General features: G+C 41.0%; 1 protein-coding gene across 4 annotated transcripts in view; it reads right to left on the bottom strand.

The window, feature by feature from the left end:
• SRGAP3 (SLIT-ROBO Rho GTPase activating protein 3) overlaps positions 1–17204 on the bottom strand; it is a 183564-nt gene that overhangs the window by 19738 nt on the left and 146622 nt on the right. For 2 of the 4 annotated variants that reach the window (XM_033141149.1, XM_033141152.1), the window contains 4 exons: positions 11112–11139; positions 7268–7370; positions 2875–2935; positions 1310–1387 (listed from right to left, as the gene is read on the bottom strand). In XM_033141149.1, the coding sequence (XP_032997040.1) occupies positions 1310–1387; positions 2875–2935; positions 7268–7370; positions 11112–11139 (270 nt within the window). Of the gene's footprint in view, positions 1–1309; positions 1388–2874; positions 2936–3557; positions 3589–7267; positions 7371–11111; positions 11140–17204 lie in introns of all 4 variants that reach the window. The other 2 variants (XR_004426033.1, XM_033141150.1) reach the window with 2 other exon arrangements.

The following is a 17204-nucleotide window of genomic DNA, read 5'->3' as shown; positions in this document are numbered from 1 at the left end:
TTACTGATATCAGGATAATGTGGAGTCATAGAGAAAATTTTAAGCCAGTGAGTACTGCCATTTGATATTATTTCAGCCTCCCTATTTTAGGGATGATTCAGGAAGGTACTGAATTTTTCCATGTATAAGACAATGCTTTTTGCTATATTTATTTATTCAAAAATTGGGGGGGGGGGTCTTATACACAATGGCGAATGCATAGGAGTTCTAAACCCCCCCCCTACTTACCGGTATCTTCCCATGGCTGCCGGGAAGAGGCCATAGCCACTGTCCTTTCCAGGTGCCCGGTTTGAGCGATCTCCCCAAAAAAGCTCAACAATTTTCAGGTGCTAGTGGTCCGCTGCTGCCCACCCACCCCACCCCAGGCACCATTGGGGGTTCCATGCTAGTGCCAGTGCTTTGAATATTTAATAAAATGTCAAAGTTGTTCTGTTTGATGTTTAAAATATTGATTTCTGAATTTTGCGTTCCAAAAAATAAGGGTCTTGTTATACACGGGGGTGTCTTATTCACAGAAAAATACAGTAACTTTGCTCAGCATGTAATACGCCCAATGGTTTAGAGTTTGGTCTTATGAAACAATATAGACAACAAACTGCCGTGAACAGAATTTCATCGTAACATGATTATAACATAAATATTGTAGATACGGGGATGGAAGATAACTTAGTACATTCTGTATTTTTAAGCAAAGTGACTTAATTTGTACCTTCTGAACTAAACATACATGGATTAGAGTGTAGTTATCCATCAGATTTTAAACTTCTCTGACTTTAGTATTTGGCTCCAAACACGCATTAAAAATATGTACCATAGGATAAAATATGACAGGAAAATGCACACTGAAGTATTTATCTTTCATTTGCGGATGTTAACATCTGGTCGTATTTAATATTTCTGAAAGAAACTTGCCTAAAATGGAATAGATATTTATAACACTCATTTTACAACACTCATTTCACAAGAAAAAGAAAAGACATTCTGCATATGGTCAAGACTTGTGTCTTCTTGATTGGGCTGAATTCTGGCACTGAAAACAGCTTATGAGGCTTTCACTTAAAAAAAAACCACTTGTGCCAGTAAAAGCTCAGCCTTAGGTTTCGAAAGATCCAGAGGTGAAACAGTATTCACATGCTGCAACCTGGGCTACAACATTCTGCTATGTGGGAAATAGGACAGATTCTTGTCTGCATCACCCTTTACTAGAGCTTGTGTATTGCACTACAAGGTGGAGCTTGTGTATTGCACTACAAGGTGGAAGGAAAACAGCTTCACATCATTTTGTGAGAAACAGAGACTTCTCACATACCTCTCTCAAATGAGTTCTTGATATCATTGACTTCAACCTGAGACCCAGGAACTCTAAAAATACCCTGTTGTTGTAGACCTGGACATAAAACAAGAGGCAAAAGAAAGGCTTATTGCAGTATTTTGAATATCAGTCATTTATTTCAATTTAGAATATCATTCATTTACAGTATTTCCTTTGCAAACCGCCCTGAGAGCTCCGGGTATGGTGCGGTATATAAATTCAAATAATAATAATAATAATAATAATAATGAAAGATTAAAAATATAATTGAGAAAAATGTAAATTAGGACTGATTTTCACTTCTAAATGCTCTAGTACAGGGGTCAGCAAACTTTTTCAGCAGGGGGCGGGTCCACTGTCCCGCAGACCTTGTGGGGGGCTGGACTATATTTTGAAAAAACCAAGTACAGTATGAACGAATTCCTATGCCCCACAAATAACCCAGAGATGCATTTTAAATAAAAGGACACATTCTACTCATGTAAAAACATGCTGATTCCTGGACCGTCCACAGGCCGGATTTAGAAGGCGATTGGGCTGCATCCGGCCCCCGGGCCTTAGTTTGGGGACCCCTGCTCTAGTACTAGTGCAGGCAACCGAAGGCTCAGATGTTATCCATAGTCCACCAAGGGTTTCACCCAGCCTACAAACCAGTGAGTGCACTGCTATGGTCTGGACAGTTGTTGTTTGGCGGGTGTCAGGGCGGGTGTTGAGAGCAGATCAGCAATAACTCACAAGGTGTCAGTGAAATTAATTCTTTAGTCAAAGAAACAAAACAGCTCAGGTCTATTGTGCACAGCAACTCTTCCCAGTATATCTTGCCCCAACGAGGCAGTTGCAAAGACTGAAGGTCCCTGCCTTCCCATAGATCTCTATGCCTCCTCCTCCCCTGGTCCTTCCCAAGTAATCTGAGACTGTGACTCCTTATCTTTCTCTGCTCCACCTTCTTCACTTCCCTGTGTGTTCTGGGAGACTGTAGGGAGGGGGGCTGGTCAAAGCAGGAGGGGGAGACTCCCTGGATTCTGCAGCGGCCTGTCTCATCTCTGCCTCTTGGCCCCCTCTGTTCTCCAGCTTCTGCTTCTGGCCTGCTCTCTGCAGCCTCTTCCTGCTCACTAAGTCCCACCACTCCTATGCATCCAGCCAGTCCATGACAGCTGGTGGGAGAGAAAGAGAACTTTTCCCAACAGAGAAAACCTTGAATAAACTGAATATTGTTAATGGGCCTTACATCACCTACCCTGCACTAGAACAATGCTGATACTTTATCTTGGATACACTACAATAGATGGAAAGGCATCAGTTGATTTCTTTCACAAGTGTCTGGGTTGAGGTCCACAAAAGCCAGCAACAGCACATGCAACCCAAGAATTTATCACACAAAATGTTATTGTGTTGATGCTAAATCAATGATATATAAAATAACAATAATTAAGACTCAGGCCCATATGATTAAGCAACGAAACAGGCATATCTGTTTGCATTTCAGACAGAAGTTTGTTCTTGAACAGAGAGAGTTTCTTAGAAAAACTATAGCCAATGGGGAGGTTACCAAAAGAACTTACCATATAAGTTGATGTACCGAATGCAACTTTCGACCACAAGTGGAATAGCCTGTCCTGAATCCTTTGAAATAACAATCAAATAAAGAAAAATTGAGAATACTGATTTGATGAAGTCAGTGCTTTAGAAAACACATTCTAGCAAAGATTGCACAAAAAGTCTCAGGTTGGAAAAAGAGCACCATTAGTTTAATCATAGAGTTAGCAGTAAATTAAGATAACAATCGCTGCAAGTTTTTGAAACAGCGCTTCACATATCCTACATACTGCCAGCTTTGAGAAAATCATAAATTAGAAGCTGGTCCCTGTAATCAATCTGACTTAGTCTGAAGCAACGTATGGGGTATTATGCTGCTGGATCATAACTATCACTTTACAGAAATGCAGCTATGAGCCAGGCCTTCTGTAAAAATGAATATTGCTTCGTTGTACCATTCAAATGTCTTCAAACCAAGAACTGTTGCCTAGAGGCAAACAATCACAGAGGAAGGCAAGGGGGAAAGTTATCCTTGCGTGAGTTTTGGCTTTTGTATGCATCACTAAAAACGTAATGTGAACTATAAGAGTATAGCATATTTTTGTCAAGGGATTACAATTGTTTCCCTTAAATTTAGATTGTGCTCATATTATATAAACATATATGATATTTTTCCCCCAGAAAGGGGAGGGCCTCTTCTAGTAAATACCTGGTTTCTGGTTCGAGCATTCCTTCTTCCTCTGATAAGCAAACAAAGCACCAAAGTAGGGAAAAAAGAAAAGATTAAGCAAGAATAAGATCAGTTAAAGTAAGCACAGCTTCCAGAGGCTATGAAAGCTCAAATGCAATGGCAGCTTAGAAGGATCTAGTTGAAGCTCCAACACCCCATATAACTGCTTAGTATGCAATCTCTTGTCCTCAGTGACCAACTTTCAGATTACTCTTATAATAATTTATTGCATTCTCCTCATCCCCGTATTTAGTTCTTCTAACAGACACCACCCCCTCCTCAGATATCCACATTCACAGGCATCAGCAAGACTATCTCACAGCCCTGCTGGCAAGAAAGTGAAGATTTTGCCCGTCAAGTTATGGGCATGCCTTAGTTGGCTGTTGGAAGTTTGTTTCTGTGACACAGTTCTTCCTCTATGTGGGTGGTTTTGATTATTATTATTTTGCTGCTCTCGTTTAATTTTTATATGTGCATTGTTTTATATTTATATTTTAGTTTGACATTTTATTTTGTAAGCTTCTTTGAAGGCCTTCTGTGTAGAAAACAATGTAAAGTCTTACCGGTAATATCAATCTATACATAAAGCAAACCTTTCCGAATGGGTAGATATTTCTTTGTTGTTAAATTTCTGTGGCTGAGGCCCATAATTAATACTGTATACCTCAACTATATATATATATATATATATATATATATATATATATATATATATATATATATATATATATATATGGAGCATACTTTAGAATGTACTTAACCATCCATTTTGCCACCTGGGGCATAAGAAACAATCACAGGAGAACAAATAGAATTATCACATCAGAGTAATATTTCTCTCTCTGGAGTTATTAAGAAAGCTCAGTTTAAATGGAGGCAAGCTTTCTTTTTCTTCTTACCCTGAAGCAGCCATTGCTTCTAGGAAAACATAGAGCTGCTGCTTTGGTTTTGATCTGACACTATAACCTTATTGCTTGAAAATTCACCACCACTAGTTTCCTTCAGGAATCTCTTCACTGGAAGTGGGTCAATCCTTTTCAGATAGATTTCTAGAGGCATTAGTTCCTTTGGCGCAACACTGAATATGTTGATTTAATTAATATTAAAATATAAAGCTTAATTTGACTGGAATAATTTTAAAAAATACATTTGATAGTCCTAACATGTTTATAATCACTAGAAGGAACCAGCTAAAAAGTAGTGGCTGGTCAGTTTCAGGTGGGGTTGGATGAAGCAAATTATCTTGGTGGTTCTAGAGTTTGTTTCTGTACTGGAATGGTTTTTGTTTGCCCAAAGTTATGAATTTCATTAGGAGAAAGACTGGGGGAGTGCAACACTGCTTATTCTTCTTGATCTCTCAAGTGGCTTTTGATGCTATTGGTGTCACTCTATGACTTGGAGGCCCTGCTATATGATAGTTCTGCTCCTACTTACAGGGCCAGTTCCAGAAAGTCATGTGTGTCAACCTACTGAAAAAGTCACATTCGACATAGAAAAAATAATCATGAGACTCTACCCTTGAAGGTATCCAGAGTTTCACTTTTGGGGTGGCTGGTGGCAGAACATTATACATCTGAATGGTTTGAAGTGGTATCAGTGTTAGATATTGGGACATGCAGTAACAACATGTTGATCAGTGCATTGCTCTGGGAGTTATGAAGCCCCTCACAACAGATGGCTGAACTAGCACAAAATGGCATCATTCATGAATATTTTGACTGCTCAGGGAACTCATGCCTCACAGTTCCTGGCCAGGTTTTGTGACAGCACTGATCTTTATGTGTGGTGCTCTTCCATGCAAGGAGGGAGTCTAGCCAAAGTTAGCAAGACTCTTTCTGGTGCACTTTGCTCAGAGGGATGATAGCTACAGGGTTGGCCACGGCTGCTGATGTGGCTAAAAGAAGTGGGGGAAACTCAACTGTGATGTCACATCCTGATTTTACTTATTCCAAAAAGATCTCAGACCAGTTTATATATGACAGCTTTAAAGGGCCACACCTAGTTAGTAGAATTGCACTGAATGCCTTCACACTTCTCTCTGGGATATACATTAGACCCTGTGGTGGCAAAGTCCTAAGAGCAGGAGAAGCTCTTCGACTTGACTTGCTTAACATGCACCATAGACTTTTAAAGCTGTCTGCTCCCCATGTATATACACAAAATCAGAGACAAGACTACTGAAGTTAAGACTACTGGAGCCATTAAAAAAGCAATTTGCTCCTGTGCTAGAATAATAACAGGAAAGCTTAAATGTGTTTCTCTTTGCAATAATCAGTACTGCTTTAAAGAATACAAATCTTTCTAAATTCCTAAATCAGCGTCCTATTTTTAAGCTGTGCCTAAGGCATAAAACTGAATGCTGAATGGAGATTGACTCCAAAATGGCAGCAATTCTTCAGCCCACTCAAAGCTTCTATTTCCTCAATGTCTGTTAAACCATAGCTCTTTCCAAATAGAAGCGAGATCAATGCATCTTCTTCTGTAACACTCAGTGCAATCCAGGATGTTGTGCATATTAATCTTTTATGGTATGGAGTGGGGACGTAAAAATGAGCCTGTCAAATGCTTATTTAAAGACATGCACAACTTTGCTGAACAGTTTTAACACAACTGTATTAGGCTCATGTAAATAAAATACTGAAAATTGTCATTCAGTGAGCCATACACAGGACAGGTATGCAGAAAGCTCCCCCCACCCCACTCAATCCTTACAAACTGTGAGCCAAAAGCTTGTTGTTTCTTTTTTCTCACAGCCACTGGAGAACAAGTTGCTGAAATATTCAATTATTATTATTATTATTATTATTATTATTATTATTATTATTATTATTATTATTATTATTATTATTATATCCAGGGCATTTATTAACCAGAATTCACTGGAACTCAGCTCTGGCATCTCTTAGGTGGGCGGCGTTGCCATTCTAAGAGAACAAGGGAGGTGTTCATGGTGAGTTCTGGCACTTCTTTTTCTAGAAAAATAGCACTGACTTTATTATTCTTTTAAAGGTGGACATCCAGAATATCCCAGAAGTAGGGGGTAGGAAGGGTACCTCAACATGTATCAAACTTTCTCAGCCACTCCCCTCTGTCACTTTCCTTCAAAACAAACATTCAGGAGTTTTCTGCCTGTGGAATAAATCGTTGAGTATACATTTTGTTTCTGCTAATAGCATCTTGCCTTTCTTAAATTACAAAGAGCCGTATCAGCCTGAGCACCGAAATCTTTTAAGGATTTTTGTTTAACTCTGATCCACTGCAAATCTCTTTTAACGGAAGGCAGGCGTGCTGCATTTAAATTCCAGGATGTTCATATAAACAGCAGCTTATAAAACCTCGGTAGTTCTGCCTGCAGTGATAAGATATGGCAGATTGCAATTAGCATGCTGACAGGCACAAAGAGTGTTGCGCTTCCATACTGTTCCACAAGGGTCATTACACTTATCTCACCCCTCCCAGTTGGCACAAATAGGAGTGATGTGCCTCACTATTGCAGTAAGGAGGAGCAACAGCCACCAATAGAAATTGTCACTGAGGCAGAGGCATACTAACCACTTTAATGGTGTGATGTGCAGTGCATGGGAAAGGCCAGGTCCAAGAGAAGGAAACAGGTCAGCAGTTAGAAGAGAAAAAAATGCTACCATTACATCCACAGTGTCCACAGACTCTCACTGTTAGACAGCAAGTACCTTAATGAATGTTTCCATATTGCCGTTAAAGAGTTTATGATTATAGACTGAGAGAGGCCTAGGTCTCCTCATTTTCTGTGGCTTAGGGGGAAGACATGGGGGCCTGAGAAAAATGGAACAAAAGAGATCAACAAAACATCAACTTGAATACAATGGCAGGGAAAGATTTCAAAGACTGGAAATAAAAAAAAACCTAGAAGGGGAAAGGTCACTGTGAGGACGAGTGCATTGGCTCCAACCATATTATGTGACCATTACCACCTTGATGTCTTCCTCATATATCTGTCAATTTGAATGTGGGGTACCTAGGACATGGACTCACCTGTATCTCAAGGGTACAATGCCAACTCCCCACTCCGAAAGAAGAGGGGAGGATACAGGGCAAAAGAGAGCCAAGAAGCAACAATGGGTATGAAGACAGACAGGACAAGGAAGGGGGGGGGGGGAAGTAGAGACACAGGAGCTTGTCCATACTTTTATGGATAACTTACAGTAAAACTCACTTGGGAATGTGGGTTGAGGTCAGCAATAGGCAAATGCTTTCTGCATCGAAAGAGGTTGTACTAGATGACCCTTCCCTTCCAACTCTACAATTCTATTATTTTATGTCTGCCCCAGTTCATCTTTCACTTCCAAAGGATCATCATCAATTTTTGCACACAGAATTTATTTATGATCATACTTACCCACTGGCCATGATGGCTGGGACTGCTGGGAGTCCAGCAACATGTGGCCCTTCAGGTGTTCAGCAGTCCCAGATAGCATGGCCAATGGGTAAATATGATGTTAGGTGTAGTCCAACAGTATCTGGAGAGCCACAGACATCTCCCTTCTGAACACAGTATGGCTGGCTTTTCCTTTTCAACACTTCCCAGGGGGGAAACCACTGGCATGGACTAGCAACCCATTGCATAAGACAAACCTGGTAGGGACACATTCCTTACTCCCAGTGTAACTTTGGAAGCATTCAGTAAGCTTTGCCTAAGAGTGGGAGGAGGTGGCAGCCGCAGGCCCTAATACCCTGATTGAAAGACTTTACAGAAATTCTAACTATATAAACTTGTTGGAAGGCACTGGAACAATAATAGCAATAGAAAGGCCTCTTTGGTGATAAGAGGCGACAAGCAAGGTGGAAAAGAACTGCTTTTGAGAGCTGGAGAAGATGGCGCAAGGGTCTGTACTATGTGCTGTCTCTATATGTGTGGAAGGAATACCCCTTGGAGAAAGATGGGAATGCTGTGCATTTTCATGTGTTTTATTGTGCCCTTAGTGCCCCTGAAGTTCAAATAGTTTGGATATTTTATCATGTATTTTTTAAAACATAACCAACGCAGGATAAAAACACTATGAGGCAAAAACACTATGAGACACGAGTATACAGTTACGATTGCCAGGAATGCTGTGGTGCAGAAATAGATCTGTTCTTTCTGGGGTAAGTTCTGAATTTGGATTCAGTCCCTCAGCCTACCACGTTTCTGGCATTTTAAGGGATTGTGCAAATTCGGTCCAATACGTGCCACTGTTATCCCTGGTTATAAAAGGACAGTCTCACTGAGAGAATATAAAGCATTATACCTCTTTACAGTAGCTGGGAAATTAAAATTCATTTGCAGCCGATTAGAAAGGCTGTTTTTCTCACAGTCTGCACTGACCAGCATGATATGCAAACCAGTATTTCACATGCTTGGCTGGAAAAAGAGCTTCTCATGCGAAGGGGGCTACACTCCAACAGCCATCTATGCAAGCATTTGCAAAATTGTTTTCTCAATTTCTTCACTAGTACTGCAGTTTATTAAACATTGAGGCAGTGCTATATTTTTTTTTAAATGAGTTTGACAGCCCAGCTGTCCTGTATATCAGAGTCCTATATCCTACTGTTTATACATCATGACAAAATTCTTGCAACCGAGCTGAAAAGCAATTGCTGCATTTCTTTGGGAGTTCTTCAAGCAATGGAGAAAACCCCCCTCTCCGACCTCTACCTTCTTCCTCCTCAGCTGAAAGCATGCAACCATTTGAATGATTATTCAAGACTGCGCCAGAATGACCGGCTTCAGCCCTGCAGGGTGTTATGCTGTGCACACTTAAGAAAGCTGAAGAGTGAGCAGAAGCTGCCTTTTGGTGGAAGGATAAAAATCTGTGCTCTGCACAGCCCCTTGAGGAAAGTGAATTTCAGATGTTCAGAGCTTGTTCTTCTACAGAAACAAAAAAAGAAGTCGTCTGTACAGAGCCATCGTCGCTCAGGTCACAGAGTGACACATTCTTTTATGAAGCAGGAATCTGAAAAGCTAACCATTGAACCTAGCAGGTAAATATTTGGGGCAAAACTTCCTTTCCTCCACTGAAGCTTTTAAATCAGGAAAAAAAAACCTTTAGGGGACACAGATGTTCCCAACAGACCTGACAATAGCTTGTAACAATTGCAGCAATTACTCAGTCCTCTTTCTTTTGGAACCACACTGGTAGCAATGGAGCCTGGCAGGAAACAAGAACTGTAGCAGCACTAACTGCCTGTTCCAATGCAGGTACCACTAATCTGGTCAGGAAGTAACAAGAGCAAAACAGTGCCTGTGTGGGACTGTCAAGAATCATCAGCGCTACCAGCTTCTACAGATTTAACAGCTACAGCTTCTCTCAAGGATCCTTGAAAACTAGAGCACTGGCGCGTGGGTGGGGGCACTAGGGATCTCTTGACAAACCAGTATCAGCTCAGTTAAAAACACCACCGCAACCCCCAGATGCCCTTATAGGTAACTACAACAATTAAGTCAGTTTAAAACTGATGGAAGTTTGTAATGTAAAAATTCTTGCAATGGGAAAGGATTATTGCAGTCACAGGGGAGAGTGTGGCAGGGGGAGAGACAGAGAGAGGAGTGAGTGAATTGAGATTATAGGATGAAATGATGGTGAGGGGAGGGGGTGAAAGACAGGGCAGTGCATTTCAAACCTCCCAAACCATATTTTTACATGCTCCTTATACTTAATAACTTTGGTCAACCTTATCAAACAAAACTCAAACACTTCTAAATATATGTATTTCACCCTGTTACACAATATGTGTCCCTCCCTTCATCTCTCCCATTCAATCCTTCCCCAAGTGGCTTTTCATCGCCAATGCCTGCTGCTGCTGAATGATCTTTTCATTGCTTAACTGAATCAGGTTATGCTCTCTTGCCAATTTCTGTCAGCAGCTCTCCTTTTCTCAGCTTCCTAGACTCTGCTTATCCTTCTGAAGTGACTTCTTTCCCTTCAAACGCCCTTAGGTTTTCCCTTACCAAAATTATCCAATATTTACTTTTATTCTCAATGCCTATCCTTCCCTATGTTTTTGTTACAGAGAAGGGATCATTTAGCAGACACTCCATGCCAAAAGGTAAGAGGACATCAATCCTAGAGATGGATGGATGTAAACTCCATATTCTGCCCCGAATGAATATCAGCAAGCAAGGGGGGTCCTGGCAGTTAGGCCAAGATGGCTGGTCAGTGTCATAACAGACTAGAAATAAACTCCAATATATCCATGGAGACACTGCAATGCACCGAGCTGACACAGCATTCCTCATTCCTCAGAGCCAGTCAGCTAAAAATTACACTGCAGGAAAAACAAGGGCCTGTTCATCATATTTCCAATTGATCCATTTAGGGAATGCAGGTAAGAGTAGGCCCCTGGAGCAGGGTGTTGCCCCCCCCCCCCACAGCACAATGGCTAAAGGATTCTACCCCACCACAAAAAAATCTGTTTACTGCAGATGCATTTTAAACCCAAGCAAATTCATCTTGCAGTAGCAATACCAACTAGTATCTAGAATGCAGTATTAAATTTATATATACAGTTTCCACTTACCTGGTTGTACCGCATTCAGCTCTTTCACCTGGGGTGAGGGAAGAAATCACGTGTTAATTCCATATAAATGAGGACCAAGGGAAAGGCCCTTTTCTATTCACCAGCAAATCTTTTCTGTGAACCACCCTGAGACCTCTGGGTATAGGGCAGTATATAAATTCAATAAATAATAATAATAATAATAATAATAATAATAATAATAATAATATAAAAGGTCACAGCTATTTGGTATTTTTTTCAAAAATCGGGGGTGGGGGATAATAGATCATAGAATCATAGAGTTGGAAGAGACCACAAGGGCCATCCAGTCCAACCCCCTGCCAAGCAGGAAACACCATCAAAGCATTCCTGACAGATGGCTGTCAAGCCTCTGCTTAAAGACCTCCAAAGAAGGAGACTCCACCACACTCCTTGGCAGCAAATTCCACTGTCGAACAGCTCTTACTGTCAGGAAGTTCTTCCTAATGTTTAGGTGGAATCTTCCTTCTTGTAGTTTGAATCCATTGCCCCGTGTCCGCTTCTCTGGAGCAGCAGAAAACAACCTTTCTCCCTCCTCTATATGACATCCTTTTATATATTTGAACATGGCTATCATATCACCCCTTAACCTTCTCTTCTCCAGGCTAAACATACCCAGCTCCCTAAGCCATTCCTCATAAGGCATCGTTTCCAGGCCTTTGACCATTTTGGTTGCCCTCCTCTGGACACGTTCCAGCTTGTCAGTATCCTTCTTGAACTGTGGTGCCCAGAACTGGACACAGTATTCCAGGTGAGGTCTGACCAGAGCGGAATACAGTGGTACTATTACTTCCCTTGATCTAGATGCTATAGTCCTATTGATGCAGCCCAGAACTGCATTGGTTTTTTTAGCTGCTGCATCACACTGTTGACTCATGTCAAGTTTATGGTCTACCAAGACTCCTAGATCCTTTTCACATGTAGTGCTCTCAAGCCAGGTGTCACCCATCCTGTATTTGTGCCTTTCATATTTTTTTTGCCCAAGTGTAGTACTTTACATTTATCCCCGTTAAAATCCATCTTGTTTGCTTTGGCCCAGTTGTCTAATCTGTTAAGGTCATTTTGAAGTGTGATCCTGTCCTCTGGGGTATTAGCCACCCCTCCCAATTTGGTGTCATCTGCAAACTTGATCAGGATGCCCTCAAGCCCATCATCCAAGTCATTGATAAAGATGTTGAATAAGACTGGGCCCAAGACAGAACCCTGTGGCACCCCACTAGTCACTTCTCTCCAGGATGAAGAGGAGCTATTAATGAGCACCCTTTGGGTTCAGTCAGTCAGCCAGTTACAAATCCACTGAATGTCTAACCCACATTTTACCAGCTTCTTTACAAGAATATCATGGGGCACCTTGTCAAAGGCCTTGCTGAAATCAAGATAGGCTACATCCACAGCATTCCCTTCATCTACCAGGCATATAATTCTGTCAAAAAATGAGATCAGATTGGTCTGACATGACTTATTTTTTTAGAAACCCATGCTGACTTTTAGTGATCACAGCGTTCCTTTCTAGGTGCTCACAGACCATTTGCTTAATGATCTGCTCTAGAATCTTTCCTGTTTCCAGGGGGAACTGTTTTAATGTTAAGCTACAAGTTAACTGCTCATATATGGCAAGTGAGAAATTGCAAGGGTCTAAAGACATTACATTTTACTCATAAAACCTCAGTTTACTATTAATTTACATATTAGGGAGAACCATGTTGACTTGAGAGCATCTCTACACTTCCCTACTCTAATCAATCATCTCAGGATGATGCTCAGAGGCATTCGGAGCTTGTTTCTTTCTTGAACCATAATCTCAGACGTCAGCCTCAGCATTGCTCCTTGCATCTTTCCAATACAGTAGTGAGATTCAGATGCAGGGAGGAACATCTTTGTGGCTGCATAGAATCATAGAATTGTAGAGTTTGAATGGACTACAAGGGTCAGCTAGTCCAACCCCCTGCAATGCACATTTTTTTTGCCCAATGTGGGGCTCGAACCCACATCCCTGAGGTTAAGAGTCTCATGTTCTACCAACTGTGCTATCCAACTGCTGAAGACCTACTGTCTTCTAAAGCCATACAAAAACTCTAGCTAGCTGGAGTTCAGGGGCCAGCTGGGGATACAGTTGGCGAGGAGGGCAAATATTTTAGCTGCATCTCCGGCTTTAGCATTTTGATTAGTATTATCTGCAGCTCTCTTATAGAGGCATTTTCTGCCTTGAGCCTTCAGGGATGACGTTTGTTAACAGCTTAAATAAATTTTTAAAAGATCCAGGCAGCTAGCATAAATCGAACAGCTCTACTGTCAATGAAGTTTAGTCAATCAGCACCAGATAAAAGATCTGTGCCTCAATAGCTCTTATTTTTAGCAGTTAAAAGAGTGGGGGATAGGGGGTGGGGGGACGGAGATAGGGTCGAGTACTGATATGGACTACTATCCTTGGGAATCATGCAGCAGATTATCCCATCACCTCACTGAGGATATGCTAACAGCAAGAGAATACAGGGCAGTATTTAGCAGACCAGCTTTTTCCTACAAGATAAGTGCCCATTTTACTTTAACCAGACAGACTCCAATGTTTGCTGTCTTTACCCCTTCAAGTATTTACAACATTGGGGTTTGATAGAAGGTGCCATGCCACTACATACTGTTAAAGTGTATGCCATTCCATTCATAACTCTGTAAACAGATTCCTCATTTTCTTTGTGGAATTTCATTTGTTTTTGTTTCATTAAAAAAAAGGTTGTATTCTCCCTCTCTCTCTTAATCAATATAAGAAAGAAACATTTTTGGATGCAGCTCATTTCTGGTTTTGCAATCATGTGCCCAAAGTGTCAACCTTAAAAGACTTGCACGTTCTCTGTGTACACTTCCACTGGCAACATGCATTATCAAGAGGTGGTTATAGATAATAGTGAAAATAAGAAAAGAGATCCCTATGAAAGAACAGATGAAGTTGCCTTTGGACCACTGGCTCATCCAGCCCGATGTTCCTTCTCTAAATGCCCTAGCTAACCTGGCATCCTAAGCACAAGCTAATAGTTGACTCCATTGCTCCTGAAGAACATGTTGTTCAAAATGTGATGGACTATTTATTCCTCTTAAAAATAAATAATAAACCTTCCGTGTCACTTCAGATTGGCTCTCCTGTTGTATTTATTATTTTCAGACGCTGCCTCTACTTTTTTAAACATCTTTTGTAGCATGTAGTGTTGGACTATGACCTGGGAGACCAGGGTTCAAACCCCTACTTGGCCGTGAAGCTTAGCGGATGTGACCTTGGGTCAGTCACTGACCCTCACCTAGCCTACCTCATACAGTTGATGTGGGAATTAAATTAGGAGGGGGAGAATCATGTATGCCACCTTGAGCTTCTTGGAGGAAAATAAATGCAACAAATAATTATTTATGATTAAATTGAAGGAGCAAAGAAATCTATAAAACAGTGGAAAGAATTTTCAGAATAATCAGGCAATGAAACACTTTTCCATGTGAAGCTGCAAGCAGGCTTCAAGATTGTTGAAAGATCTTTTGTGAGGCACCTGAAAGAGATGCTTGCGGCGACAGTGCCAAAAATAATCAACTACTCCACCTTTTATCCTTATATGACTCATGGCTTGAATTTAAACTTCCAGGTCAGATAGTGAGTGAAAGCAGATAAAGGGAATTCAGAAAGACATGACGCAATTACTGGATGAAACAATGTAAGAATATTGCAATTTCTGATGAACTAATTAACAAATAAGCTAAAGTGCATAAAAGTGCAGTCCTAAGGCCTAACTACAGCTTCACCTGGAAAGAAGGTATCATTTGTTATCTGGCCCAAATGGAATATCCAAGACTGTGCTGGGAAACTGGTCAAGAGAGTAATGGCATGAGAGTTAAAGCAGCTGGGCCAAATCAAAGTCAGATGAAGGATCTTCATAAAAGAGAAAAAGAGGAGCTAAGGTTAAAACTTGAGGTGACAGCAAAGGCTCAGGGAAAGGACAGAGAGGGGCCTGGAAAAGCCACAAGCTGGCCCCGGAAGTGCATTTGTTTGTGTGTGTGTATAAATAAAGGTGTGAGTCATGAAAAACTGGTCCAGCATCCTGGTTAGCAGAGGCAGCTAACTATCATACTAATGATGCAGCTCTTGGTAAATACCGGTAAATAAGAATGCCTGGAGCCTTAGCTGGCCTATCTTGCTCTTGAGAATTGCTGAAGAATTTTTGCTAACTAGAAAGCTGACTAATAAAACACCCAACAACATCATGTGTTGATTGATAGTGTTGTCTTAGCATTGTCAAAATCTTAGAGGCTTGTTGTCTGAACTAAGGGGAGAGTCCATATGGGTCAGGCTTCGACTAACTGCTAGCTCCGCCCTGTCTCATATGTTAAAAGCTTGAATGTGGAATCAGCTGCTCTCAAATAAACCTGGCAGCGTGCAGTGATTGATTGTGCCTAATGAGACCTACTCCAATTTTAATATGAAACACAGACCAATCCACAGAAGGGGATATAAAAAAGCAGCCATTGTTCTAATAAGGCTGCATATGCTTGTAGGTTTACCAGCTCTGTGGCAGAGAGAAGTTTCTAAGACAGAAGAGAAAGTATTGACACAATTAAAAAAAAAACAGTTTAAAGAACTGTGTATCAAATGCTGTCTCTTATGATGAGTCAGGTCTTAAAATCATATTAACTTGGGAGAGGCAACTATCTATGGGATTAAAGCCAGCAAAATCCAATTAAACTTTTATATGTTTATATCTGTGTTACAAGGGCTGCGGTACTAAAAGTAGATCAGAGGCAATGGATTCCAAACTTTAAGAAGTACATTCACTCCTTGTGTATGACAGCAAAATATAGCAATAAATCACCAGAAGCTTCTGCAAACTGGGCATCTCTAAAATGAGAAATAGTCACTTGTTCACCAAGCACAACTTTTTAAAAAGTCTCATGAGCTCCAGTTCAGCTCAGGTTCCAATTTATATTCAGCATAGGACATAAATCATGCATTTAACCTTAGGTACCTACTTGAGCTAAGGCAACCCCTCTTCTTGAAGTATTTTTAAGGGCACACTTGTGCAAAGTAGAGACTTTTTGAGGAGATAGCATTGTTGCGGGGACAGCATACAAAAGGGGTAAAATATCAGCCTCACAGATCCAGTGGTAGGAAATGACAGGTGTATTTTCTTATATTAACCATTAATAAAACAAAGGGTCATGCAGCAGCTTATAAATTTATAAGGGGGTGAGCTTTTGTGGGTTACTAAGAGTCCTCTTCATCAACATTTGGGTGAGGACAGGAGTTAAAGCATGGGCTGCTAATGCAGTTTCTGTGGTCCCACAGAGACCTTCCCTAGCAGGTCTGAAAGCAGCATTCTTCTGAAACCATGTGGCGCTCGTGTCAGTTTCTTTGGTTTGCAAATGGGACTGCCCACAGGCCTTTAAAGGTCGACAAACCTGACTTAAAAGCTCAGTCCCGAAGAGCTGAAAGCAACATGCTCAGGCCAGATTATGGCAGACCTATTCCCAAGTGAACAATCTCAATAGCAAACCAGAAGGAGAATAAATTGCAGCCTACAGCATCCCTTTAAAATTTGATTAAAACATTCATTAGGCATTCCTTTTGGCATCAAGGACAATAATTATCACCAGAGGAAAGGGCAACAAAGCGATCCACAGGCAGGCCCAAACCATCAGCTCCACTATGTTGATAGATGTGGAAAGTCTGGCCTACTTACACATGCCTTGAAACAGGCCAATTATTTCCCAAACTCTGCTGTCAGGTAAAAAGATGAATGCCTCTCAGACATGAAACAATGCACAGCTGTACTGATAGCCTATGTTCCTCCCTTGCCTGCAGGACCTTCGCACAACAAGCCAACTGAGGCCAAATGATTTGAGGCAAGATGCTTCAAATCACTAGTAGCAAAAAACCTATTCTGGTAGAGAGGACCCAGCGCATTTTGACTCAAGTTCAGTTACAAGAATTCCCCCTAGATATAAAATCCTCAGCTGTGAAAAACACAATGCCTTTTATTTTAATTCCACCGTTCAACATGACAGCTATCGAAAGAAGAATGCCACAAATCACCCCGTCCATTG

The sequence above is a fragment of the Lacerta agilis genome, chromosome 2 (assembly GCF_009819535.1).
Source record: "Lacerta agilis isolate rLacAgi1 chromosome 2, rLacAgi1.pri, whole genome shotgun sequence".
NCBI classification, from domain to species: domain Eukaryota; kingdom Metazoa; phylum Chordata; class Lepidosauria; order Squamata; family Lacertidae; genus Lacerta; species Lacerta agilis.
Note: the sequence above shows the minus strand (reverse complement) of the source record. Positions and strands in the feature narration are given on the sequence as shown.